The sequence below is a fragment of the Astyanax mexicanus genome, chromosome 4 (assembly GCF_023375975.1).
Source record: "Astyanax mexicanus isolate ESR-SI-001 chromosome 4, AstMex3_surface, whole genome shotgun sequence".
Classification (NCBI taxonomy): Eukaryota; Metazoa; Chordata; class Actinopteri; order Characiformes; family Acestrorhamphidae; genus Astyanax; species Astyanax mexicanus.
In genome coordinates, this window is record NC_064411.1 from 23,035,399 (window position 1) to 23,061,018 (window position 25,620).

The 25,620-nt window shown below is 37.2% G+C and overlaps 7 protein-coding genes across 16 annotated transcripts in view; 2 read left to right on the forward strand and 5 right to left on the reverse strand.

Moving 5' to 3' along the window:
* The window catches only part of LOC125801414 (zinc finger protein 271-like), a 233,679-nt gene extending 226,851 nt beyond the window's left edge, over window positions 1-6,828 (reverse strand). The window contains exon 1 of the mRNA XM_049478103.1: window positions 6,791-6,828. The gene's annotated coding sequence lies outside the window, so the exon portion shown is untranslated. The remainder of the gene's footprint in view (window positions 1-6,790) is intronic.
* Window positions 1-25,620, reverse strand: part of LOC125780501 (zinc finger protein 239-like) — a 1,096,042-nt gene that overhangs the window by 241,949 nt on the left and 828,473 nt on the right. Inside the window, exon 3 of one of the 2 annotated variants that reach the window (XR_007438641.1) lies at window positions 1,561-2,110. The gene's annotated coding sequence lies outside the window, so the exon portion shown is untranslated. Of the gene's footprint in view, window positions 1-1,407; window positions 2,111-25,620 lie in introns of those variants that run through there. The other variant, XR_007438640.1, reaches the window with a different exon arrangement.
* The window catches only part of LOC125801162 (zinc finger protein 585A-like), a 270,147-nt gene that overhangs the window by 241,949 nt on the left and 2,578 nt on the right, over window positions 1-25,620 (reverse strand). The window contains exon 2 of one of the 2 annotated variants that reach the window (XR_007438633.1): window positions 19,138-21,230. Coding sequence is in view for 1 of the 2 variants with exons in the window: in XM_049477394.1 (XP_049333351.1) it covers window positions 19,525-21,084 (1,560 nt within the window). In the remaining variant the exon portion in view is untranslated. Of the gene's footprint in view, window positions 1-18,753; window positions 21,231-25,620 lie in introns of those variants that run through there. The other variant, XM_049477394.1, reaches the window with a different exon arrangement.
* Window positions 1-25,620, forward strand: part of LOC111188979 (zinc finger protein 239-like) — a 69,376-nt gene that overhangs the window by 28,993 nt on the left and 14,763 nt on the right. The gene's annotated exons all lie outside the window — the stretch shown is intronic.
* LOC125801407 (zinc finger protein 239-like) overlaps window positions 1-25,620 on the forward strand; it is a 162,901-nt gene that overhangs the window by 28,480 nt on the left and 108,801 nt on the right. The gene's annotated exons all lie outside the window — the stretch shown is intronic.
* The window catches only part of LOC111188533 (zinc finger protein 239-like), a 280,707-nt gene continuing 256,494 nt past the window's right edge, over window positions 1,408-25,620 (reverse strand). For all 3 annotated transcript variants that reach the window (XM_049478141.1, XM_049478142.1, XM_049478140.1), the window contains exon 3: window positions 1,408-1,626. The gene's annotated coding sequence lies outside the window, so the exon portion shown is untranslated. The remainder of the gene's footprint in view (window positions 1,627-25,620) is intronic.
* The window catches only part of LOC125801342 (zinc finger protein 239-like), a 280,707-nt gene continuing 256,494 nt past the window's right edge, over window positions 1,408-25,620 (reverse strand). For all 6 annotated transcript variants that reach the window (XR_007438671.1, XR_007438672.1, XR_007438670.1 and 3 more), the window contains one exon: window positions 1,408-2,110. The gene's annotated coding sequence lies outside the window, so the exon portion shown is untranslated. The remainder of the gene's footprint in view (window positions 2,111-25,620) is intronic.

The following is a 25,620-nucleotide window of genomic DNA, read 5'->3' on the forward strand; positions in this document are numbered from 1 at the left end:
GCCACAATATGAGCGGCCGACTGGTCTCACATCTTCACCTCGCGGTAGGACACATACCTGAAAGTTTAATTTTTTTACTTGTTAACCTGGAAGTTACAAATATTTACCAGAAGCAGTGCAATAACCCTGACCCTAATTAGCTAACCGTCCTGCATTAACACAGAAAATAAATGAGTATGTAATCTGTACGGATTTTGTTTTCTTTTTAAACTATTTACACCAACACAATGACTATTTTGAGCCTGTTAGTACCTTTTTAAACCATTACTTTGAATTTATATGATTTTATTTATTATTGTATTTTTAGTGTACCTATTTTAGAACTAACAAGTTTTACATTTTTTAGCCGTAACTACATCAGGAATATGCGAGACGGGCGTATCCTGAGATACCGAATGAATGCTTGAAAGAGAACACAAATTACAAGAAATAAAACAAATTTACCAGACGTGAAACACTGTTACTAGTACTGAAACACTTACATTGGTCAGTAAAAAAGCAACTGCTTTGTTTGTACATTTAGCTAGGCTAGCTACCAATAATAATGGTCAGTTAAACAGCAAATGCTGTATTTGGATATTTAGCTAAGCTAGCTATCAATAATAATGGTCAGTAAAACAGCAAATACTGTTGTTTGGACATTTAGCTAGCTAGCTATCAATATTAGTAGTCAGTAATAAAGGAAATGCTTTGTTTATACATTTGGTCAGTAAAATAGCAAATGCTGTGTTTGGATATTTAGCTAGACAAGCTACCAATAATAATGGTCAGTAAAACAGGAAACACTTTGTTTGGACATTTAGCTAGGTTAGCTATTAATAATAATGGTCAATAATTAAGTATAGTTGGTGAATGACTATGCTCTTTAAAAAACAACACAACCCACAAGCATTCACATTTTAAAAATACTTTATAAACATGAAATCAAGTTAAACACATGTTACTCTACCTTTGGGAGTTAATATTTAACCCTTTTAAACCTGAACCAATAACAAAAAAACATATTTTTCCGAATTTCAATCTTAAATTGACTATTATGTTACACTTCAACACAAATCCATTTTACGCTGGATTTCTCTTTTGGATGCCTTTGAGTATTTAACAAATAATAACATGAGACAATCTCAGGCCTATAGGTTTCATGTCCAACATATGTTGAGAAAACACAATGAGATTGCAGATCTGCAATCTAAAAGCCGTTTATTAAAACATACAGATGAGTAAATATAGAGGTGAAGCACTACAAAGATAATAGTTTGTAGTGGATAAAAACAATTAAGAAACTACAAGATTTGGATATTCTTAGTAAATGTTGGAGATTAAAAAACCTTAAGCAACATATAATATTCAATAAGAAAAATATAAAAGAGCATAACACTTGAGTAATACAACAACCAAATATCTCTCTATGGTTACAGATTTTTAATCAGAACGACTGAACCACAGACAAACGAGAACACCATCAGAGGGAATGAATGAGCCCACAACCTCACTGCGCTACACAAGCCTGGAGTGGGTTGATTTCAGTTTGAGAACTACAGCTGGAGCGTTTTATTTAACCTCTGGAAAGGATTTTGTTGGCCTCTCTGCAGAGTCTGGATGCTCCTCCGGTCCACAGGGCAGTACCTGGCACAGTGTCGTCTCTCTGTGGCTCTGGGTCTCACTTTTGGGAGCACACTCTGGAGTTCCTCAGGTGGTGTTTTCAGTTCTTCTTTCATACAGATGGGCCTAGCGGTTAATAGCATTAAGCTATGCTATGCTAAGCTTGGGGAACTTTGTACGGCTTCCACAGAGTGAAAAAAGAGATACTAGAAATTAATAGAAATAATCAAATCTGCATAAACTAGAAAGGACATTAAAAGCATTCAAATCATAAGCTCTGACGATTTGGTCGAAATGTTTAGTTGCCAGCTAAGAATCCTACTCTAACTATCACATCTAAATTTTAAAGACTTTGTTTTTTCCCTTTTTCAGAACTGAACTCCTACCGTAACTACCTAAAAACTGAGCTCTGTCTCACGAAGAATGTCCTGGAATATTGAACATACAAAAAAAACATAACATGGAATGCAATAAACATGATCGCTGGATAAGATTAATTTTGCTGAACCTGTAAAATCCATTGTTAAATGCAGTTCATGTTTGTTTCTGGTGGAATGTGTACCAAGTGAGAAAGTTAAACATTTGTGTAGGATAAGGTGTTCTGTCAGAAAGACTTACGATTTGCACTTTTAATTGCCTTCAAACTGATCTAAGATGGAGTTTTCTCTCCTGTGTGAATGCGCTGGTGTTTTTTGAGTTTACTCTGTTGAGTAAAACTCTTCCCACAATCTGAGCAATAAAACGGTTTCTCTCCTGTGTGAATGCGCTGGTGTTTTCGAAGATTACTCTGTTGAGTAAAACTCTTCCAACAGTCTGAGCAGTGATACGGTTTCTCTCCTGTGTGAATGCGCTGGTGTATTTGGAGAGTACTCTGTTGAGTAAAACTCTTCCCACAGTCTGAGCAGTAATACGGTTTCTCTCCTGTGTGAATGCGCTGATGTATTTTGAGAGTACTCTGTAGAGTAAAACTCTTCCCACAGTCTGAGCAGTAATTCGGTTTCTCTCCTGTGTGAATGCGCTGGTGTTTTTTGAAACTACTCTGTTCAGTAAAACTCTTCCCACAGTCTGAGCAGTAATACGGTTTCTCTCCTGTGTGAATGCGCTGGTGATTTTTAAGATTACTCTGTGTAGTAAAACTCTTCCCACAGTCTGAGCAGTGATACAGTTTCTCTCCTGTGTGAATGCGCTGGTGATTTTTGAGATGACTCTGTTGATTAAAACTCTTTCCACAGTCTGAGCAACAATATGGTTTCTCTCCTGTGTGAATGTGCTGGTGAATTTTGAGATGACTCTGTGTAGTAAATCTCTTTCCACAGTCTGAGCAGTGATACGGTTTCTCTCCTGTGTGAATGCGTTGGTGCAGTTTGAGATTACTCTGATGATTAAAACTCTTCCCACAGTCTGAGCAGTGATACGGTTTCTCTCCTGTGTGAATGCGCTGGTGGTTTTTGAGATTACTCTGATGATTAAAACTCTTCCCACAGTCTGAGCAGTGATACAGTTTCTCTCCTGTGTGAATGCGCTGGTGTTTTTTGAGATCACTCTGTTTAGTAAAACTCTTGGCAGAGTGCTGATGTTTCTCCATGTCGGGACTTGGCTTCAATTGTCTATTAAATGTAGCAAACTGTTTCAGCGTGTTCTGGAGATTCTTCTGGATAGCTTGTGCTTCACCTCATTCAGCAGTTTAACATTGCTCTTTGATAAATATCCTGGTTGTTGGTGATGAATTTTAGGAGAACATTTTCATTTCTGAGAAACACAAAGAAAAATGCCATTGAATAATAAAAAGCAGGTCAATAAACTTAAGAGAACTGCCTAAATCAGTTACACTATACAGACAAAACTATTGGGACATCTTCATATTACCATAAAAGGGGGGCGCTGGTGGTCATCTAGCCACCTGTTTAGCGCCTTTATAAGGACTGCCCACTGTTCAGACAGATTCTGTTCTGGTCTCACTAGAAACTGAGAACTTAAAGAAAGAAATAAAGAAAGAAGTACTGATGTTACCCCTAAATCTTAAGCTTTGAGGCATGTGTTAAAACCCTATAGGTCATAATGGCTGATTATTGTTTTTTTTTCTTTCTGTTTGATTGTGCCTTCCTACTGCAGGTTACTGCGTGATGCCATTTAACCAAACTGGTTGGTCACCACCAGGGGAAACCAACCATAAAAGGGAACAGGAACAGGAAGTGCCAGGGTGGTGCTTGGCTTCCAACATGGCTCCTGTGTGTTCCTGGATCCCTGCCGCATGGTCTATGCAAAGTTTGTAGCAGGTTAAAGTGTTAGAACTAAGCTGATGGTAAAATCATGTTCTTTGGTGTGAACACGGTTGTGTCTGGTCTCTCAGTGGGGAGAAAATAAGCTTATTCTTACAAGTTCTCTCAGTGGGAGAAAGAGTTTATTTTTCTATGTTTTCTCTTGGTTTGTTTAATTAGGGAGTTAGGTTAGAGATTTGTATTTCATTTTCTTTTCTTTGTTAGGTAAGTTTGTTTTCTTAATCTTTAAATTAGTTTTGTTTTGTTTATTATTTTTTTCTTTCATCCCTAACTGTTGCCTCCCCTTTGACCTAAGCCTTGTATTCTTTACAATTTGTTAAATAAACTAAACCTTTTGATTAACAGGAGTATGTGTGGTTGGGGAACCAGGAGGGCATGGGGGGCTCTTTTTTCTATGTTACAGGCTGACCTAGACCAGGTCGTAACACATGTGCCGAAAAAACAACACGCATTACTTTGAATCACAGTGCCTATGCTTGATTCATTCTACATTGATGACGTGACCAATGCTGTCCAAAGCTTTTTCCTTTACACTAATTTATAAAAGATCTCATACATATTAACCAAACCTGATTTTTTTTTTTTTTTTTTTACAACTCCTGATAACAGTTCATTATTTTCCACCACATTAGCTTCAGGCCAACATTGATGGGCACACCTGAGTTCAATACATGTTTTTTTTGTATATGTAGATCAAAATCCTTTGAATATAGTGAGAAAAAAAAAGTATTTGTGTAAAAAGTCTGTGATTTGTCTTTAGATGGGAAAAGTCAGACTTTAGTCTGTTAAAAGTACTGTAGTCATGTAGTTGTACAGACAGCATAACACAGACTACACTGCTCAACATCACCAGACTGAAAACGTTTTCACATGTTTAAATACTTTGATTTGATTTGAAGATATTGAGATACTTTGAATGATCCTCTGTGAAGAAGAAGAATCCAAATCGTGATCTGACCGGAGCTCTACAGCCAGTGTCATATCTCTGATAGTCCCATCACACTCTGTACTGCTGTGCTGTGAGGTCAGTTCAGTGCACTGTAGCATTAGCTAAACACCAGCAATATTCTAATTACTACACTTAAACGATCTCGTAATTCAGAGGGTCCAGTGATGTATAGGAGGAAAAAGTACACAGATTAAAATGTACAGAATCCTAAACATGTGTATTTAACACAGAATGTGATAGAGGTGAGTTGTTGAAAAGCCAGATCATTTTTGCCATTTACAAAAACAGTTCAGACATGGAACCCCAAATATGGAAATACACAACATGTCACCAAATTCAAAATGACACAACTATAACTATAACAACTATAAAAAGGCCTACAGGCTCTTTTCACACGACTGCTATTTCTAATTGAAAGTGAGCCTGTGATGGGAGGAGGTAGAAGTAAGTCCACACTCAACAATGGTGTGGAGCACATATCTTCAGCTATTACCACGTTTAACCACGAACGATTTAGAAAAAAGGGATGAAGAGGGATGTTTATTAACAAGAACAGTTTGTTAAAAGGACACAGCAACTGCATAGAGGAGTACATCACTAATATCGAAGGAGTGTTAAGGTTTTAGCCAACATTAGCTAACCTTTTTAGAGTCGAGCTAGCAGCATTAGCAACACTGTTAAAAAAAAAAAACCCTAGAAAGCCTGGTGAATATTATGTACCTACATAAATATATCATTCTGGAAACCTTAGTTCTTTAAAAAAAATTCTAAAGCATTAGCAGCACTGTTGACAAGTAATAACTAGCTAACATAGCTTTAATTTATGAGTTACAACTAGCTAACCTAGCTTAATTTTTTTAATTATATAAATTATAAATTATATTAAAAATTATTATAACTAGCTAACCTAGCTTTAATTTATAAGTTATAACTAGCTAACCTAGCTTTATTTTTAAACTTCATAAGTTATAATACATTATTATAATTATTATTATATTATAAATTATTACAACTAGCTAACCTAGATTTAATGTATAAGTTATAACTAACTGATATGGTTTTAATTTACAAGTTATGTGTAGCTAACCTAGCTTTAATTTAAATAGCTAACCTAGACTGAATTTGTAAGTTATAACTAGCTAACCTGCAGCATTAGCAGCACTGTTCATCGGGCTTGGAGAGTGGGGCTAGCGCCAGCTAGCTAGCATTAGCAAGGTTAGCTAAAGTTGGCTAAAACCTTAACACTCCTTCAATATAAGTGATGTACTCCTCTATACAATTGCTGTATCCTTTTAACAAAACTGCTCTTGTTAATAAATATCCCTCTTCAGCCCTTTTTTCTAGATCGTTCGTGGTTAAACGTGGTAAGAGCTGAAGATATGTGGTCCAGAACTGAACATTTACATTAATTAAATAAACAGAACCACAACATACCTGCACATACACAAAAAATAATCACGATTATTAAACATCTGAAACTGCACATATATGTATAAAATATGAAACAAAAGTAAATACAGCACATGAACACACATTTTCAGGCTCAGTCACATGTAGTGTTTTGGTGCTGAAACGGCTGTACCTCAGAGCTGATAACCTGACCGGGGCAGAAATAATTAATTATTAGGCAAAATATGCTTTAACACCCGCTAAAAATGCACAGAAGAGTGACTAGAACTGATATAAGAGCTCATTTTGCCAGTAATTTTCTCAAAAATACTTATGTTTGCTTAAAACAGCACTTTTTCACGGAGCTCCTCAGCTCTGTTTACCTCCTGTGCTGCACTCAAGCTCCTCTGGAGCTACGGGGGGCACGGAGGGACAATTAATAAAAACACGCAGTTCTCTTGTTGATGCAGAGAATTGTAGTTCAACATAAAATCACAGAAAAATAATGACCTTTTTACTGTTACAACACATCAAACAACCTCCAACAGGAGAGAGAGAAACTTCTCCATACCTTCTGTAGTTCAGCTGATCCTGCTCTTCCTCCGGCGCTCCAGCTACAGACCCCGGAAGTTCAGTCTCATCCGGGTTATGTAGAGCCCCGCCCCCTCTCCCGCTATATCACATTATACCCCATCACCGCTAGAGGGAGCCCGCGAGGGAGTCCTCAATGCATGGAGCTGAATGGAGCCAAACAGCTAAAACTCTCATTTAAAACACTGTATAACTACTTCTCTGGGGTTTTCCTTTAATTTTACAAAGTAGAACAAAGTATTTCACTAAAAAAGGAAAGAAAACTTACCCATATATTTCTATTTTCTAAAACTAATGTTTTTTATTCAGTAGATTTACTAGCATTACTGCTACGGATGCTGGACACACAGCGCTCATTTAAATGATTAAAACTGCAGTTTAAAAAGTTTTAATAATTATCTCTGCTGTGAAGAAACAGTTATAGTTGTAGGAGGAAATTAGTAAAATTTTTATTCTATGAAGTATCAAACATTTATAATTTTTTATTTTGCTAAAATAATTAATAAACGTTTGATACTTTTTAAATAAAAAATGTTTATAGGTTTTTAGACATTTCAGACTGTCAAGTGGCTTGTGATTCAAAGCAGATTCTAAAGTGAGTTTTTTCCTCTATAGAGATTCTCTGATTGCTCCTGTACAACTCCAACAAACAGCACTTACTAATTACTATGGACAGATCAGTGCTGTTGTGACATTGATTCTGGTAGAATTATGTTTTATCTAAATTTCATTTAAAATATTATAATTGCATTTTCTTTGCATTTACCTTGATGTCCTGCAGATTCTTGAAAAGGAGATCGTACTGCAGCAAATCTTGTTTGTTGCTCACCTTGTCTAAAGTCTTACTATTTATGTATTCTGAAAGCTTTCCATAAATTGAGGTCATTCACAGCTCCTCCCTGTAAAATCACTCTCTGACATCACAATGAACCATCCTGATTTCTGTATAGAAGGGTACTTCACACCTGTAAAATATTCGAAATTCATATGCAGATTTCAGTATTAAACTAATTATTTGTAAAAAAAAAAGAATGAATTGTTTAAGAGTTTATTTGTTAATAGGATGACAAAAACAAGTTGGGGCATCACTTGAAGTTTACCAATAACAGTGAGGGCGAAGATCATCTGGTACAACTTTAGCATTTATTACATACACAGTGTTGCAAATATTAGTTTTAAACGAATTTGTTGTGAAAGTGGCATGCATTTATGCAGTATTTTATGAGTGAGTTATCATTAATTCATGCACATAATACATCATCTGTCATTATGAATATACATGAAGTAAGCATGTCTCGTACAAGGTAAAAACCAAAGGATCCGCCAACACCTCATATAACAAAAATATTCAGCGTTAATTAAGTATCAATTCTTCATGAGTTCATGATGTTTGTGGACCTTAAAGTAAAGTGGTACAATATTCATTCTATAATACTGGTGATGGTAATGATGAAAAGACAGAGGAACCAAGCAAACATTCTTTATTGTTTTCAATGTGAACAGTAAACATGGATTAACTGGCATCTCATAGCAAAGCTTTAAATAAAAAAAATATTCAAAAAATGAACCAATAATAAAAGAGTGAGCCTGTTATGGGTTGAGGTCCTGTCCAGCATGTTTCCTGCCCTTTCTGCCCATATATACATATATATATATATATATATATATATATATATATATATATATATATATATATATACGTATATATATATATATATATATATACGTATATATATATATATACGTATATATATATATATATATATATATATATATATATATATATATATATATATATATATATATATACGTATATATATATATATATATATACGTATATATATATATATATATATATATATATATATATATATATATATACACACACGTTTTATTTAAAGAACCCTTGAATAACCATTGTTTTAATTTTTTTACAACACAGTGGCATCTCCTGCAATGGTTACATAACCTGAACACTGAACAACTGTTAACCATCACAGGAGAAACAAAGACGCAGCTTTGTTAATTCTTATAAATGTCCAGCAAGGATCCCTCTTCTTTTTTGAGAATTGCAGTAGCAGTGGGCTCCTGTTCACAGGAAGCTCCTGCAAACTTTTTCAGGAGGTTCTTTGGTGGAAGAGTGTCTTCCTCCATCCAGGGAGAAATGACCACAGAGACCCCACATCTTCAATGGTGACATCCCTCAGAGAAATGTCCTCTCCAGAGACAACGGTTCAGATAGAGCTCACCTAAAGAGAGAGAGAAAGAAAAAACACTCACAAAACATGTTACCTTTTTACAGTCAGTCAAGATTCAGCAAAATATTTACTTTACACTAAAAATGTAAAAATACCTATCTGCTTAGACAGGGATCAAACCTAGTCCTGGACTACATATTCATTTTAATGAAAAACCTTAATTCTAAATGCTGCGTAGTCCAAGACTAGGCTTAATGTCAGGACTTGCCCGGACCACGGCCCTCCGACCACTAGGGGGAGGCCACGCTACACCTCTGGCAATAATCAGGGTCGATTGACGACAGCTGTGTGCAAGCTTTAAAAGCTGGGCTCAGATGCACCCCAGCCCAGACTTTTAACCCTCATGTTGAGAGTGAGATCACGCCAGTTTGTTGAAAAGAAAAAAAAAAGAACACACAGTGAAGGCTGGACCTGTTCCTCCAGAGCAGTCCACTGTGTTTCTGTTTATCTCTTCCCTGAGAAGCCTGTTGTCCTCTGTTCCTTTCCATTTTTTTCCAGTGGTCTGTAGCCACCCTATATCTTTCTGTCCTTGCTGTCTTTTCCTCTCCACTCCCTTCTCTGAGTGAGAGAGAAAAAACAAATAAATAAATAAATAAAAGAGAGAAATAAAAATAAATACAAGACCAGAGATGTTCTCCCTCGTATAAACCCCCACCACTCTTTACTATTTCCCAGTAGGCTGTTTACTTCGAATTTTGTTTGTTTGGACTTTCTTTGGTCTCATTTCTCACCTACTCGTCCTACTCTGTTCTAAGGGCTGCCACGGTCACACATGCCATGGTGGTGCAGTAAGATTATCCAGCGCATTCAGCCCCTTCTCATGGCTCGTGGGGGTTCAAATCCCGGAGCACCACGTGATATTGTTGTTATTATTTTTTTCTTTTTTTTTATTACGTTTGTTTTTCCCAGTGAAAAGCTTTGCATCTTACAGGGCAGTGACCTCTGTTGGTGGGTAAATGGTCTCCATGTCCAGCTTGACCTCAGTCCTCAGACACACTCAGTGCAGGTGTGTGGAAGAAACCTGAACCCTGTGCAAGAAGCATTTTTGGCGGTTAAGGCGGTTCTTCCTTAATAGAAGCATTTTTAACGATGTATGTCTCGCCTTCTTTAAATAACTTCTTTAAAAGTGCTGCTTTAGATATAACACTACATAAAATTAGAAAACCTGGTCTAAAATAATAACAATAAAATGTTTTAAGATGTTTATTTGATTTACATTACAACTTGGATCAATCAGACACTGTTTCTTGTGCATATTATAGTGAAATCGGCAAAACTAAGGTTTTAAGCTTCCCATATAGTCACTTTTAACAGTATATAATGATGGAAAAAAAAATTGGATTTCAAAACATATGCTGAAGATTTGCATACGGTTGTCAATTTAAAGTGTCCTGCTCAAGAAACACGTCACAAGCCTCTTATGAAAACACATAAAAGCCAAAGAATTATGAACTTGCTCAGTAAAAACAAGATAGTTTCTCGATATTACGACATGTTTAAGATATTTATTTTCTGTGGCAGCAATATGCTTCGGTAGTAACGGCAATTGAAATTACAATTCGGTTATCTGTATAGCTTATAAGCAACTTAACCTAGATTATCGGCACCACGCAAGGTGCGGAACCAGAGCGTTACAGCTGTATACTGGATTGGAGCATTTTAGTCATTCATCCAGAAAAAAAAATCTGCATGTTGGGCAGATGCAGGGCAGATTACAGCAAAACTTAGGGTCAAACTTGGCGCCGTAAAAAAAAAAAACTTGAAAAAATAGTAACTTGTTTCTGATTCCAAATTAACAGCGTGTGTTAACAATTTAACATTGACAGCCCTTAAAATTTCAAATTAAAAATCACAGAAACAATGACCTTAGAATCTGCAGTTTACAGTGTGAACTCTTCAATCCAGGAGAGAGCAGGTCCGCTTTCTATAGTCTGAACTGAGACTGGCTCCGGAGCGTTACAACTGGAAACCGTACACCAGTCTTCTCTGTTATTGTCTTGTCTGTGTTGGAGTGTTCTTGTCATTCAGCCAGAAAACAATGGATGGGGGTGGGGCAAATTACAGTGGAAGTTGGGGTCAAACTTGGTGGTGTAATTTGCGTAAAAAATAATAATGTTGACACATTTTATTATTTCACAATTTTCATCTCTCTGTATTATACTACTTCTTAAATCCCTACTCATTACATTCACAATGACTATTGAGAGTACATATACTAAATTCAGGGGTGCCAATAAGTCAATTGTGATTTTATTAGGATCAGACAGACATGGATAAAAGAAAGGAAATGTGCATAAAAGTACAATTACTGTGGAAAAAAAACACTGACATCAACCCTTAAATACAGGTATTACTTCATGTTAGAATGCCTGGTCTTGTTATTTCTCCTTGGGCCTGATTATGCAGTTTTCTTTTGTATTTATTCTGTAGATGCAGTACCATGACAAATTAAAAGGCATGGAAAAGTCTGAGCAGGGAAAGATTTTTAGGCTCCTCCCTTTTGCCAACCTGGAAAAAATATCCTGCGGAGACCAGCCTTGCACATTCTTCTGTGTAAGTTAGTTTCTTAAGTTAATCTTTAGTTAAGTTTTGGTCTGTGATAACCTGAAACACTGACCTGAGAATCTGCAGTTTACACTGTGAACTCTTCAGTCCAGCAGAGAGCAGTCCCACTCCTGTGTCCTGCAGGTCATTGTTACTGAGGTCCAGCTCTTTCAGGTGGGAGATTTCCAGGTTTAAAAACTGATTCCAGATTTTCACACTTTACTCCAAGATTACGTGAAGCTAGTCTGAAAAATAAGAATAAATGAATGATTTTACAATAAACTCAAATAAGAATATTAGAATGGATTGACAAAAATAGAAAACAGAATTAAAGTGTGAATTTTATTGTCTGGTAAAAGAACTGATATTTCTTTATACTGAAATAGTTAACATGCAGAAAGCTCCACTTTACTGTGATCAGTGTGGGCATGTAGCTCACCAAAAGCTCTGGGACAGATTATAATGAGTTAAAATAGACTAAGGCTGTATTCGGAATGGTATACTACTATACTGTGTATTGCATACTGCACAAGTATGTACTGCATACTACACACTGCCCAGTATGTAGTATTTGGTACTGTAACACTTTTGATTGTAGTACCCTACACAGTCCTGCTGGGACACACCAGTCTCTGTAGTGCTCCGAATTACTCAAGAGTGAGTTGTAAACAGAAAGAACATGAAAAATGTCCTACCTTTTCATTATTAAGACTAATGAGATCTGCATTCTGTCCAGAACAGCAATTGCTGCTTTTATTTTAGAGTTTAATGTAAGTGCAGTTAACCCAATTCTAACAACCATTTAGCAGCAGCCCCCACAACCCAAGTATGTTCCAGTTAAATATGTTTTCCTATTTATTTTAGTAGATTACTATTTTCATCCATGTAAATACCAACAAGAACAACACATTTAAACAAACTCTCATTCATATTTACACAATCTCAACAATAAAAGAAATGAGACACGTTGCACAAGTGAAACAATTTTATTAATTTGTATTCAAATCACTCCCTTATTTAAAAGAAAAATATGTATTAAAACTGAGGGAATTATTTATTAAATCAACAGAACGATTTATTAAACGAAGGGAATTATTTATTAAAAGAACAGAACAATTTATTGGAATTATTTATTAAATAAAGAGAACGATTTATTAAAACTAAGGGAATTATTTATTAAAGTAACAGAATAATTTATTGGAATTATTTATTAAATAAATAATAACGATTTATTAAAACAGAGGAAATTATTTATTAAGCAGAATAATTTATTAAAACTGAGGGAATTATTTATTAAAATAACAGAATAATTTATTAAAACTGAGGGAATTATTTACTACATCAAGGCAGCACACAGCGGAGGGTCCCGGCTGCGGAGGGTCCCGGCCGCGGAGAGCGCTCGGCCGAGGCAGCGGAGGGTCTCGACAGCGGTGAGCCAATACTTTCCAAAATAATTCCCTTAATTAAAAAATATATATATTTCCATAATTCTCTCGCACTCGCCTCCATCTTGTTTTTTTCTGAAGCGAGCTGGAGAAGCCAGTCGCAATGCATGTTGGGATGCAGTACACCGCGAAGATAGCTCTCCGTGCACACTGCGGAATCGGAGCGGAGTAGTACACCATCCGGGTACCTGTAGTGCACTACAGATCCTCAGTTTGGTCGCATACCGCGTACTGCATACTAGCTTTAGGCAGATTTAGTACACGAGTAGTATGTAGTATGCCATTCTGAATACTGCCTGTGTAAATGTTTAACTAATCAGAAAGAGCATGGCTTTTTGGAGACTGTGAATTTATTCTATTTTCCCAGTTAAGCTCTGGAAAAAAGACACATTTGCTCACATATATTTTAGAAATAAATACATACACTTGAAAAAAGAAAGAAAACGTACCTCTATATTTCTAAAACTAATGTTTTTATTCAGTAGATTTAATAGCATTACTGCTACTGATGCTGGAGTTACACACAGAACATGTTTAAAATGATTAAAACTGCAGTTTATAAGCTTTAATAATTATCTCTGCAGTGATGAAACAGTTCTAGTTGTTCTGTTTTGGGGAAATTAATAAAATTTTCATTCTATAATGTATCAAACATTTATTTTTATGTTGTTTTTTAACATTATTAATGTTTTATACTTTTTAGAATAAAAAATGTTTGTTTTTATACATTTCAGACTCTGTCGAGTGGCTTGAGATTCAGAGCAGATCCTGAACGGAGTTTTTTCCTCTATAGAGATTCTCTGATTGCTCCTTGCTTCTCTACAACTCCAACAAATAGCACTTACTAATAATTACTATGGAAAGGTCAGTGACGTTGTTAGAGTACCTATTGTGACATTGATTCCAGTAGACATTTTTTTAAATCTAAATTTCATTTACATTTTTGTTGCATTTACCTTTTTGATGTCCTGCACATTTTAACAAAACAAGATCTTTTGCCTAATTTTAACTCACTTGATGAATATTCTACAATCTTCAATAAATGTGCCTGTTTTAGGCACTGATCATGTTTAACAGCCTCTGCTCACCATTGATAACAGGTGAAAGACATTTAAGAATCTCAAGGGCGTAGGAGCGGGCTTGATATTGGGGGGACACATTTGCCAATATGAACCCAAGCCCACCCTACAGTTTCCTAGAACAACATTTGTGGAAATTACTAATTAATGACTAATTAAAAGTACATTATTATTATAAGGTGATTTTACAACCTAAACATGTTACTCCACGTTACAGTTACTGTGGAAGATTGGCCTTAAGATAACAAGCTTAGCTTAAAATAATCATGCTAGCCAAAGCCTTAACCTATAATTAAAGCACATATTACACAAATATATCTATGTAAGCTATAATCTATATTCTAGTAATCATTAATCACTGAATCAAGTGTTAGTCACTAATCCACACGTAGACACATTCTCTACTTGCTTAAATGAATCACGTATGCCTCTCATATCAGCAGCACTGACCCGTGTCCCAACTGACCCAAGAGACACTTGAACTGGTCAACTGCAGAAAGCATACTTCCTCTTCAAATGCTAAACATCTTGAGGTTACAGAGGTTAGCAGACTAAAGGGTTCCTCTTTTTACTCCCACTGTCTAGGGACAGGTCAAGCAGAGGACAGCTAGATTGAAACCAATGAATAAAGTACATTTTGTAACCTTACATTAATAGATTGCGTCTGCAAAAAAGTATACATACAGCTTCAAGCTTTGTTTAAGATATACTAACTAACTAATCTTACTGTAGATGTAGAAAAACCATTATCAACAGAGAGTATGAACTTGGCTACTGTAGATGTAGGAAATCATGATCAAAAGAGAATATGAACCTTGTTTAACCCAAGGCCCGTCACTAAGGGGAAGTGAATCTTCCCCTTGTCACCGAGAAAGGGAAATTAGCAACCCACGATTCCCCAGAGGGCCTACTGGACAAAGGTCAATCAATACATCTCACGGGTTCCGAGAAGGTCTAAAAAACTAAAGTGTAATGCATAACTATACCATATTTGGAAGAATAAGCATAAAACGAGAAGTAATACTCATTCATGCCTAGCAACCTAGATACGTCAGAGAGGGGTATATAATATGGAGTCAGAGGATACGAGGTAGAAGAACTTGGGGCGACATCTAGCCTAGACTAGGATGCATGCCTGTAATGTTCTTCCCAGAATTCTGAAATAAATCATACTTGTTCACTCTCAATCTCTGTGTCGGCTGACTCCTTGGATCAACGAACATGCAACACAAAGGCTAAGACATTTTTCTACAATTTGGTGACCTCCCGACGTGATCCAAGGTTTCGGCCGGCGAGGACCACAGCTGACAGACTTCATCACTCATCTGGGCCCATCCTAAACAGGTGAGCAGATTACCTTTTTATTAAAAAATCTGCATATTGGATATTTAAAACAGAATGAGTGATGGGATCCAGTAGGCTTAATCCTGGTAAATTGGATTGAACTAAATTTTTTTATTTTTTTCTTCTTCTCTTTCTTCTATTTTATGTTTAAGAAACCGGTATAAAGGATAAAAGGATAAAAGGAAAAAGGATAAAGGATAAAAGGAAAACAGTGCTAATGAGACCGTGTGGTAGCGTACCCAAATCTGCCCATATTGGGTTAGATTAAAGGCTAGGACGTGGGGTTCCTTGAAAGTGGTTAATTCTAAATAAAATAGAAGAACTTGGGGCGACGTCTAGCCTAGGCTAGGATGCATGCCTGTAATGTTCTTCCCAGAATTCTGAAATAAATCATACTTGTTCACTCTCAATCTCCGTGTCGGCTGACTCCTTGGATCAACGAACATGCAACACAAAGGCTAAGATATTTTTCTACATTACTGTTAAAAATTATGCATACAATGTCTGAATTATATACATATGACAAAAATGATCAGTTATCACCTAATATTTATAATAATAGATTTGTTTATTATTTTTTATTATTATTCTTATTTCTATGAATTGGCATTATAATTCTGTCATATATTTACATTTTCTCCTGCGCTTTTTTTCTACTAAGAGCTCTTCTTAAGATGTTGTTCTTTTATGTAAAAGAATGTAACTTTACGTTTCATAGAGATTTTTATAAACGTCAGGACATGTGGTCTTACTGTGAACTACAAATGAACAGAAGTCAGGTTACAGCAGTGTTTCTCAGCCCTGTTCTTACATATTCTACTGCATATTAACACTGTTCTGCATATTCTACAGCTTCCTCTGCTTTAAAGGCATTTAATAAAGTAAGTGGTGGTATGATGTGTCTAATACACTGCTGGATATACATAATGATTGATTTAGGGTCTAGAGGGAGCTAAGGGATTTGAACAGGTAAATATTTATTAGCTGATCAGTTAAATCCGCTGGAAAACACACAATTTAATTTTAAGGGCAGTGCTCAGGGTTAGGAAACTGCTTTAAACTACTAACATAAAGTACTGTACTACATTCTGGCTATCCACTACATCCAGCTTCTAGATAACTAGTTAGCTAAATGTATTTTCGTTCATTATAGCTTAGAGTAAGTCCTGTAATCCTAAATTAATAGTGAAATAGTGATTATCTGATCAGGTACAGGTCAAGTTGAACATTACATATATAGCTGTTTTTTTCTTTAACCTTGACTCCCAATCTAGCTAATTCCAAAGTTTAGGTAACTCACTAACACAGCTGCAGTTTATTAATCACAGTGGGTTTTGATCTGTGTGCTGATTCAAAGACGTGTGTTTTTAACCAGCTATCAGAAACATATCATCACAGTTGAAGTGGTTAGCCTACCGTTACCTTTCTTTTAGAAAAATCTCTGTATATCCAGATCTGTTTTAAGATCAGCTGAAGGGGCTGCGTGTCCCGATCTCGCTGCTAAATCTCACAGTGAGGGGGAGGGGCTTCCCCCAACAGCACACTGCCGCCACGCGCCGCAAAACCAGCAAGCTGATTGGCTGTTTCTACTGAGAGGCGGGACTTAATACCTGAACCGGCTCCGTGATTGGTCCGGTCTGTCTCCTCATAAAAAGTACAGCTGATCTGAGTGAAACGATATCATTTTTGGGGGGGACAAAACCACCTGTTTCTAATATTGGGTGAGACATGTCCCCCCCATCCCCCCGGTTCCTACGCCAATGGATATATAACAGAAAAGACAAAGTACTTCATTGAGTCAACACATATTGTACTAAAATCTTGATAGATCAACACATTCACAACCCAGAGAGAAATAAAGAGAAAAAGAGAGAAATAAACTAAAGCCAGTCGAGGAAGAGAGAGAACCCTTCAGACTTTATCCAAGCAGTTATACATTTATGCAATTGACATGTGATTGGACAGAATTGATAAATATGATTACGTCTGGAGACTCCAGTTAACAGCTTGTTGTCCAGTTTCAATGACCTCCTCACTGGACCCTCTGCAGTTTGCGCATCGTCCGAACAGATCAACAGATGATGCCATGTCTACTGCGCTCCACCTGGCTCTCACCCACCTGGACAACAAAGACTGCTATGTTCGAATGCTGTTCATTGACTTCAGTTCAGCATTCAACACCATCATCCCTCAGCACCTGATCGGAAAACTGAGCTTGCTGGGCCTGAGCTCCTCTCTCTGTAAATGGGTTTTGGACTTCCTGACTGAGAAACCACAATCAGTCAGGATTGGAAACAACACCTCCAGCACCACCATACTGAGCACCTGCGCCCCCAGGGCTGTGTGCTCAGTCCACTGCTGTTCACTCTGCTGACTCGTGACTGTACTGCAAAGTACAGCTCATACCACATCGTCAAGTTCGCTGATGACACAACTGTTGTTGGCCTCATCAGCAAGAACGACGAGTCAGACATTCAGAGAGGAGGTGCAGTCGAAGCAGTCCTGCAGCACAGCGTCTCCGTCACTGGGCCACACAGTAATGGTCTTCTGTGTGGGTTTGGAGTGTCGCAGTGGGGCATGGTATGTGGGGACCAGCATGAGAGTCAGAGAGCGCGGAGGAGCTGTAGTCTGCCCAGTGAAGCTCAGGTATTATTGTCCATAGTTGCTGTTTTACTGACCAAACTGTCCTTAATCCTCAAAAGTTCAGTTCTGCTATAACTCACACGCGTGGGGCACGTGATATGCACGGCATAAAAACAGCTCAAAATAGGGTGTTCGCTAGGAGTGTGAGAGGCCGTTGCACTACTGCGCACCGCCATCTTTTCATTCATCTTTTTTTCACCGCCATCTTTTCATTCATTTGGTCAGTAAAATTGCAAATGCTGTGTTTGGATATTTAGCAAGGCTAGCTACTAATAAAAATGGTCAATATCTCAAATGTAGAATTTGGTAATAAAGTGTAGTTGGTGAATGACACAACCCACAAGCATTCACAATAAAAAAACTTTACAGAATACAAGTTAAACACATGCTACTCTACCTTTGGAAGTAAATGTATATTTAACCCTTTTAAGCCTGAACCATTTAAAAAAATATTTCTCTCTGAATTTCAATCTGAAATTGACTATGTTTCAATTCAACACAAATACATTTCGCACTGGATTTCTCCGTTGGGCACCTTTGAGTATTCAACAAATAATAACATAAGACAATCTCAGGCCAATAGGTTTCATGTCAAACATATGTTGAGAAAACACAATGAGATTGCAGATCTGCAATCTAAAAGCCGTTTATTAAAACAAACAGATGAGTAAATATAGAGGTTAAGCCATACAAAGATAATAGTTTGCAGTGGATAAAAACAATTAAAAACCACATGATTTGGATATTCTTAGTAAATTTGTAGATTTAAAAAACTTCAGCAACATATAATATTCAATAAGAAAAAGATAAGCGAGTATAAAACTTGAGTAATACAACGACCAAATATCCATCTATATCTCTCTATGGTAACAGATTTTTAATCAGAACGACTGAACCATAGACAAACGAGAACACCATCAGAGGGAGTGAATGAGCCTGCAACCTTACTGCACTACACAAGCCTGGAGGAGGTTGATTTCAGTATGGGAACTACAGCTGACCATTTTATTTAACCTCTGGAAAGGATTTTGTTGGCCTCTCTGCAGGGTCTGGATGCTCCTCCGGTCCACACGGCAGTACCCGGAACAGTGTCGTCTCTCTGTGGCTCTGGGTCTCACTTTTGGGAGCTCTCAGTGTCCATCACTCAAACCCAAAATACCTCTCCTTCTTCAGAACTGAACTCTGTCTCACAAAGAATGTCCTGGAATATTAAACATACGAGAAAACACAACATGGAATTCAATAAACATCATCCCTGGTTAAGATTCATTTTGCTGAACCTGTAAAATCCATGATTAAATTTAGTTCATGTTTGTTTTTGGTGGAACGTGTCCCAAGTAACAGAGTGAAACATTTGTGTAGGATAAGGTGTTCTGTCTGAAAGATTTACGATTTGCACTTTTAATTGCTGTGGGACAAATGTGGGATAGTTTTCTCTCCTGTGTGAATTCGCTGGTGTCGTTTGAGATCACTCTGTGTATTAAAACTCTTCCCACAGTCTGTGCAGTAATACGGTTTCTCTCCTGTGTGAATGCGCTGGTGTCGTTTGAGAGTACTCTGTTCAGTAAATCTCTTCCCACAGTCTGAGCAGTGATACGGTTTCTCTCCTGTGTGAATGCGCTGGTGTTGTTGGAGATGACTGCCTTGATTAAAACTCTTCCCACAGTCTGAGCAGTGATACGGTTTCTCTCCTGTGTGAATGCGCTGATGTATTTTGAGATCACTCTGTGTATTAAAACTCTTCCCACAGTCTGAGCAGTGATACGGTTTCTCCCCTGTGTGAATGCGCTGGTGTGTTTTGAAATGATTCTGTTGATTAAAACTCTTCCCACAGTCTGAGCAGTAATACGGTTTCTCTCCTGTGTGAATGCGCTGGTGTCGTTTGAGAGTACTCTGTTCAGTAAATCTCTTCCCACAGTCTGAGCAGTGATACGGTTTCTCTCCTGTGTGAATGCGCTGGTGTTGTTGGAGATGACTGCCTTGATTAAAACTCTTCCCACAGTCTGAGCAGTGATACGGTTTCTCTCCTGTGTGAATGCGCTGATGTATTTTGAGATCACTCTGTGTATTAAAACTCTTCCCACAGTCTGAGCAGTGATACGGTTTCTCCCCTGTGTGAATGCGCTGGTGTGTTTTGAAATGATTCTGTTGATTAAAACTCTTCCCACAGTCTGAGCAGTAATATGGTTTTTCCCCTGTATGAATGCGCTGGTGATTTTTGAGTTTACTCTGTGTAGTAAAACTCTTCCCACAGTCTGAGCAATGATGCGGTTTCTCTCCTGTGTGAATGCGCCGGTGTTTTTTGAGATTACTCTGATGATTAAAATTCCTCCCACAGTCTGAGCAGTAATACGGTTTCTCTCCTGTGTGAATGTGCTGATGTATTTGGAAAGTACTCTGTTGATTAAAACTTTTCCCACAGTCTGAGCAGTAATACGGTTTCTCTCCTGTGTGAATGCGCTGGTGCAGTTTTAGAGTCTCCAGTCTATTAAAACTCTTCCCACAGTCTGTGCAGTAATACGGTTTCTCTCCTGTGTGAATGCGCTGGTGTCGTTTGAGAGTACTCTGTTCAGTAAATCTCTTCCCACAGTCTGAGCAGTGATACGGTTTCTCTCCTGTGTGAATGCGCTGGTGTCGTTTGAGAGTACTCTGTTCAGTAAATCTCTTCCCACAGTCTGAGCAGTGATACGGTTTCTCTCCTGTGTGAATGCGCTGGTGTTGTTGGAGATGACTGCCTTGATTAAAACTCTTCCCACAGTCTGAGCAGTGATACGGTTTCTCTCCTGTGTGAATGCGCTGATGTATTTTGAGATCACTTTGTTTAGTAAAAATCTTCCCACAGTCTGAGCAGTGATACAGTTTCTCTCCTGTGTGAATGCGCTGGTGTTTTTTGAGATTACTCTGTTTAGTAAAACTCTTGACAAAGTTCTGCTGTTTCTCCATGTTGGGACTTGGCTTCATTTGTCTTTTAAATGTATCAAACAATTTCTGCGTGTTCTGGAGATTCTTCAGGATGGCTTGTGCTTCACCTCTTTCAGCAGTTTAACATTCCTCTTAGTTAAATATCCTTTTTGTTGGTGATGAATTTTAGGAGAACATTTTCATTTCTGAAAAACACAAAGAAAAATGCCATTGAATAATAAAAAGCAGGTCAATAAACTGAAGAGAACTGCCTAAATCAGTTACACTATACAGACAAAACTACTGGGACATCTTCATATTACCATAAAAGGGGGGCGCTGGTGGTCCTCTAGCCACCTGTTTAGTGCCTTTAAAAGGACTGCCCACTGTTCAGACACTCTTGATTCTGTTCTGGTCTCACTAGAAACTGAGAACTTAAAGAACGAAATAAAGAAAGCAATAGTGATGTTACCCCTAAATCTTAAGCTTTGAGGCATGTGTTACAACCCTATAGGTCATAATTGCTGATTATTGTTTTTTTTTCTTTCTGTTTGAGTGTGCCTTCCTACTGCAGGTTACTGTGTGATGCCATTTAACCAAACTGGTTGGTCACCACCAGGGGGAACCAACTAGGGGTGGGCGATATGGCTCTAAAATAATATCACGATATTTCAGGGTATTTTTGCGATAACGATATACTTGGCGATATAGGAAAACTAAAATAATTAATTAATTTCAGGAATATAGTATAATAGTATAACAGAATAATCATAATGTGGCAAAATAAATAATATAGCATAAAATAATATAATGCAGCAAAAAATAGTGCAGAATATTTAGTGCATGCATATAAACTGCGAACTAAATCAATTATACAATAAATACACCTAAAGCTTCACAGTAAATAATAGACTACTTTTAAGACAGAACAGCCCTATTATCACGATATGGATTTTTAATATCATGATATTTCTATGTCACGATATATTGTATATGATATAATATCGCCCACTGTGGGGCCCTAAATTAGGATATTAGTGATCAATATATGTTATATTACTCATATATTAGTACATTTGGCCATATGTGAATGAGTTCATTGAGTTCTGTTAAAACTCTGTCTGGCTTTCCTCAGTAAGGCCCAGTCTGTACCAGGTGCAGCTGGGATCTGAGGGGGAGACAGACAAGAAAGATGATAATGACTGGCCATAGTTGGAAAGTACCCAGAAAAGCTCTTCATAACGGCTAAGAAAGCTTAACCAGGTTCATTAGTCATACAAAGTGTCTCAAGAGGCCCAAGGTCAGTCTTCTCCCACGAGAAAGCTGGGCAGGTGAAGGACAGGGTTTTTAAAAAAACTGTACCATGTTGATTTGTCCACGATTAACTCCAAAAAAGGGAACATGACATGACGCCAAGAAATGGGGCCGGAAGAATCCTCCCTAAAACTGAATGTGTTTGGTAACGATTATATTCAACCAATGTATAGTTATATAATGTTAAAAGGTGGAGCTTAAAGCCCCCACCGTTGTTCACCCAAATACTGTATAAAAAAGCATGTATTCCTTTGTGTTGTCAGAAGACTGAAGCTTCCTGACCCTACCTGGCTGACATCAAGAACAATAAAAGATCAACTTAGAACTTCGTAAAGACTCGTCTTCTCCTTTCTTTAAACTTAAGGCACTCGTCTGTTTTTATCTTCTTTCTTTTGAACTTAAAACTTTATATTGATGCATGACTAGATAGATTTAGAGCTCATTTAAGCTAGCCCAGGCTTCCCCTTCTGGGAGGCCTAGAAGAGTCGTGAAATAACCGCGACACCACCCCTAGAACCAACCATAAAAGGGAACAGGAAGTGCGAGGGTGGTGCTTGGCTTCCAACATGGCTCCTGTGTGTTCCTGGTTCCCTGCCGCATGGTCTATGCTATGTTTGTAGCCGGTTAAAGTGTTAGAACTAAGCTGATGGTAAAATCATGTTCTTTGGTTCTTTGGTCTGGTCTCTCTTTGGGGAGAAAATAAGCTTATTCTTACAAGTTCTCCCAGTGGGAGAAAGAGTTTATTTTTCTATGCTTTCTCTTGGTTTGTTATTAGGGAGTTAGGTTAGAGATTTGTATTTCATTTTCTTTTCTTTGTTAGGTAAGTTAGTTTTCTTAATCTTTAAATTAGTTTTGTTTTGTTTATTATTTTTTCTATCATCCCTAACTGTTGCTTCCCCTTTGACCTAAGCCTTGTATTCTTTACAATTTGTTAAATAAACTAAACCATTTGATTAACAGGAGTATGTGTGGTTGGGGAACCAGGAGGGCATGGGGGCCTTTTTTTCTATGTTACGGGCTGACCTACACCAGGTCGTAACACATGTGCCGGAAAAACAACACGCATTACTTTGAATCACAGTGCCGATGCTTGATTCGTTCTACATTGATCACGTGACCAATGCTGTCCAAAGCCTTTTCCTTTACACTAATTTATAAAAGATCCCATACATATTAACCAAACCTGATTTTTTTTTCCAACTCCTGATAACAGTTCATTATTTTCCACCACATTAGCTTCAGGCTAACATTGATGGGCACACCTGAGTTCAAGACATGTTTTTTTTTGGTATATGTAGATCAAAAACCTTTAAATATAAAAAACACAAATGAAAATTTGGTGAGAAATGTAAATGTTAGTGATTTTTACCCAGAAAAACTGCAGCTCCACATCAATGGCTTAACTGATTTGTTTACTAAGTCAATATAGTGGACACGGTGGCAAATCACAGCAACGGTTTAAAGCCCAACTTCATCTGCAGAGCCAGAGAGCAGCATAAGCTCTTCACCAGCAGATTCAGAGCAGCAGCTCCAAGACCTGCTGCAGTTTTACAGAGGCTAATGTTACCCAAAATTTCATCAACTCTAACTAAAGCCTGTAAACCAGCTATCTGAACAAAATGAATCTTGTTTTTAGTATTTGTCCATTAGCTCACTCTAGCTTATGAATGAACATCCACCTTAAATATCATCACTTCTTATTACTTGTCGTGGAAATGTAGCTATATGTTTAGTGAATAATAACTTCAACATTTCACATAGTGTTTTTCTTTTTTCTGAGCATGTATTATTAAAAGCAGTGAGCCTGGTATGGAACGTATATGCTTTAGAGAGAGAGAGAGACCTCTCAACCCACTCTCATGTTTTTACTTCCTACAAATGAGATTATTTTACGTTCTCCCTCTTCAGAACAAAGTAAAAAGCCTGTGAGATAAAAAAGTATTTGTGTAAAAAGTCTGATGTGTCTTCAGATGGGAAAAGTCAGACTTTAGTCTGTTAAAATACTGTAGTCATGTAGTTGTACGGACAGCATAACACAGACTACACTGCTCAACATCACCAGACTGAAAGAGTTTTCACATGTTTAAATACTTTGATTTGATTTGAAGATAGAGATACTTTGAATGATCCTCTGTGAAGAAGAAGAATAATCCAAATCGTGATCTGACCGGAGCTCTACAGCCAGTGTCATATCTCTGATAGGGCTGAACGATTTTGGAAAATAATCTAATTGCAATTTTTTATCTATAAATTGCGATTGCGATTTAAAATGCGATTTTTTTTGTCTTCAAGTATTTTTCAACAACAGAAGAAATAAATCAATCTGTTTAATAATAAACAATGTCAGATTTATTTAAAGCACAGATAACAATAAAGCAAAAAAATCTATGCTTTTCCTTTTCACCATTTGTTTTTTTTATAGAAAAATAAATAGATATAGTTTTTCCTTTTCCCCCATAGGCATAAATGTAAACGCACCAAAATGCGCATCAATAAACCACGCGAGCAGCCTGTGTCCTCTGATTGGTCAGAGCTGTCTGACACAGGAGTACATTAAATATAAATATACGAAAAAAGTAAATACAGCGAGAATATTTTGTGTTCCAGCGCAAACATCTGTGCTTTAACACTGAACGCTGAAACGCTGCACTTTCAAACACAGTGTTTCTACGTGCAGAGCAGATTTATACATAATAAACAGAGCAGTGAATGCAGAGCGTGCATGGACACAGTGTTTGTTCACAGCTGTGGTAATTAGCGTTATCTGGCTAATATATTAGTTTAAATCAGGGGTCTCAAACTCATTTTTGCCGAGGGCCACATTGACATATTGGCTGTCCTCTGAGGGCCAGATGTAACTTATAAATATAAGAAAATGTAACCAGATGTAATATAAAATGAATGTAATTACTCCTTAATGTTAAATAACTCTCAATATACTATTTATTCAATCAAATATTACAGTTGCATGGAAAAATGGTTGCTTGTTGCTCTATTAACATAAATCCTTTTAATTTGTCATGTTATGAAATCCAATAACTCCATCAATCAAGAACCAAACTATTCAAGTGAATAGAAATTACATCAAGTAAAAGTTATATTAACTTTGATCAAAACGTTTGATACTGAAATAAGGCTTAATAAATATAAAATCAAAAATTGTGAGCTGTGACAGATTTAGCATTTCCTCAGATTTAGCAGTTCCTCATCCAACCACTAGTGGGAGCTGCAGCTGCAGCACCACAAGCCCGCAGTCTTTGCTTAGTCAGAGCTACAGCCCAG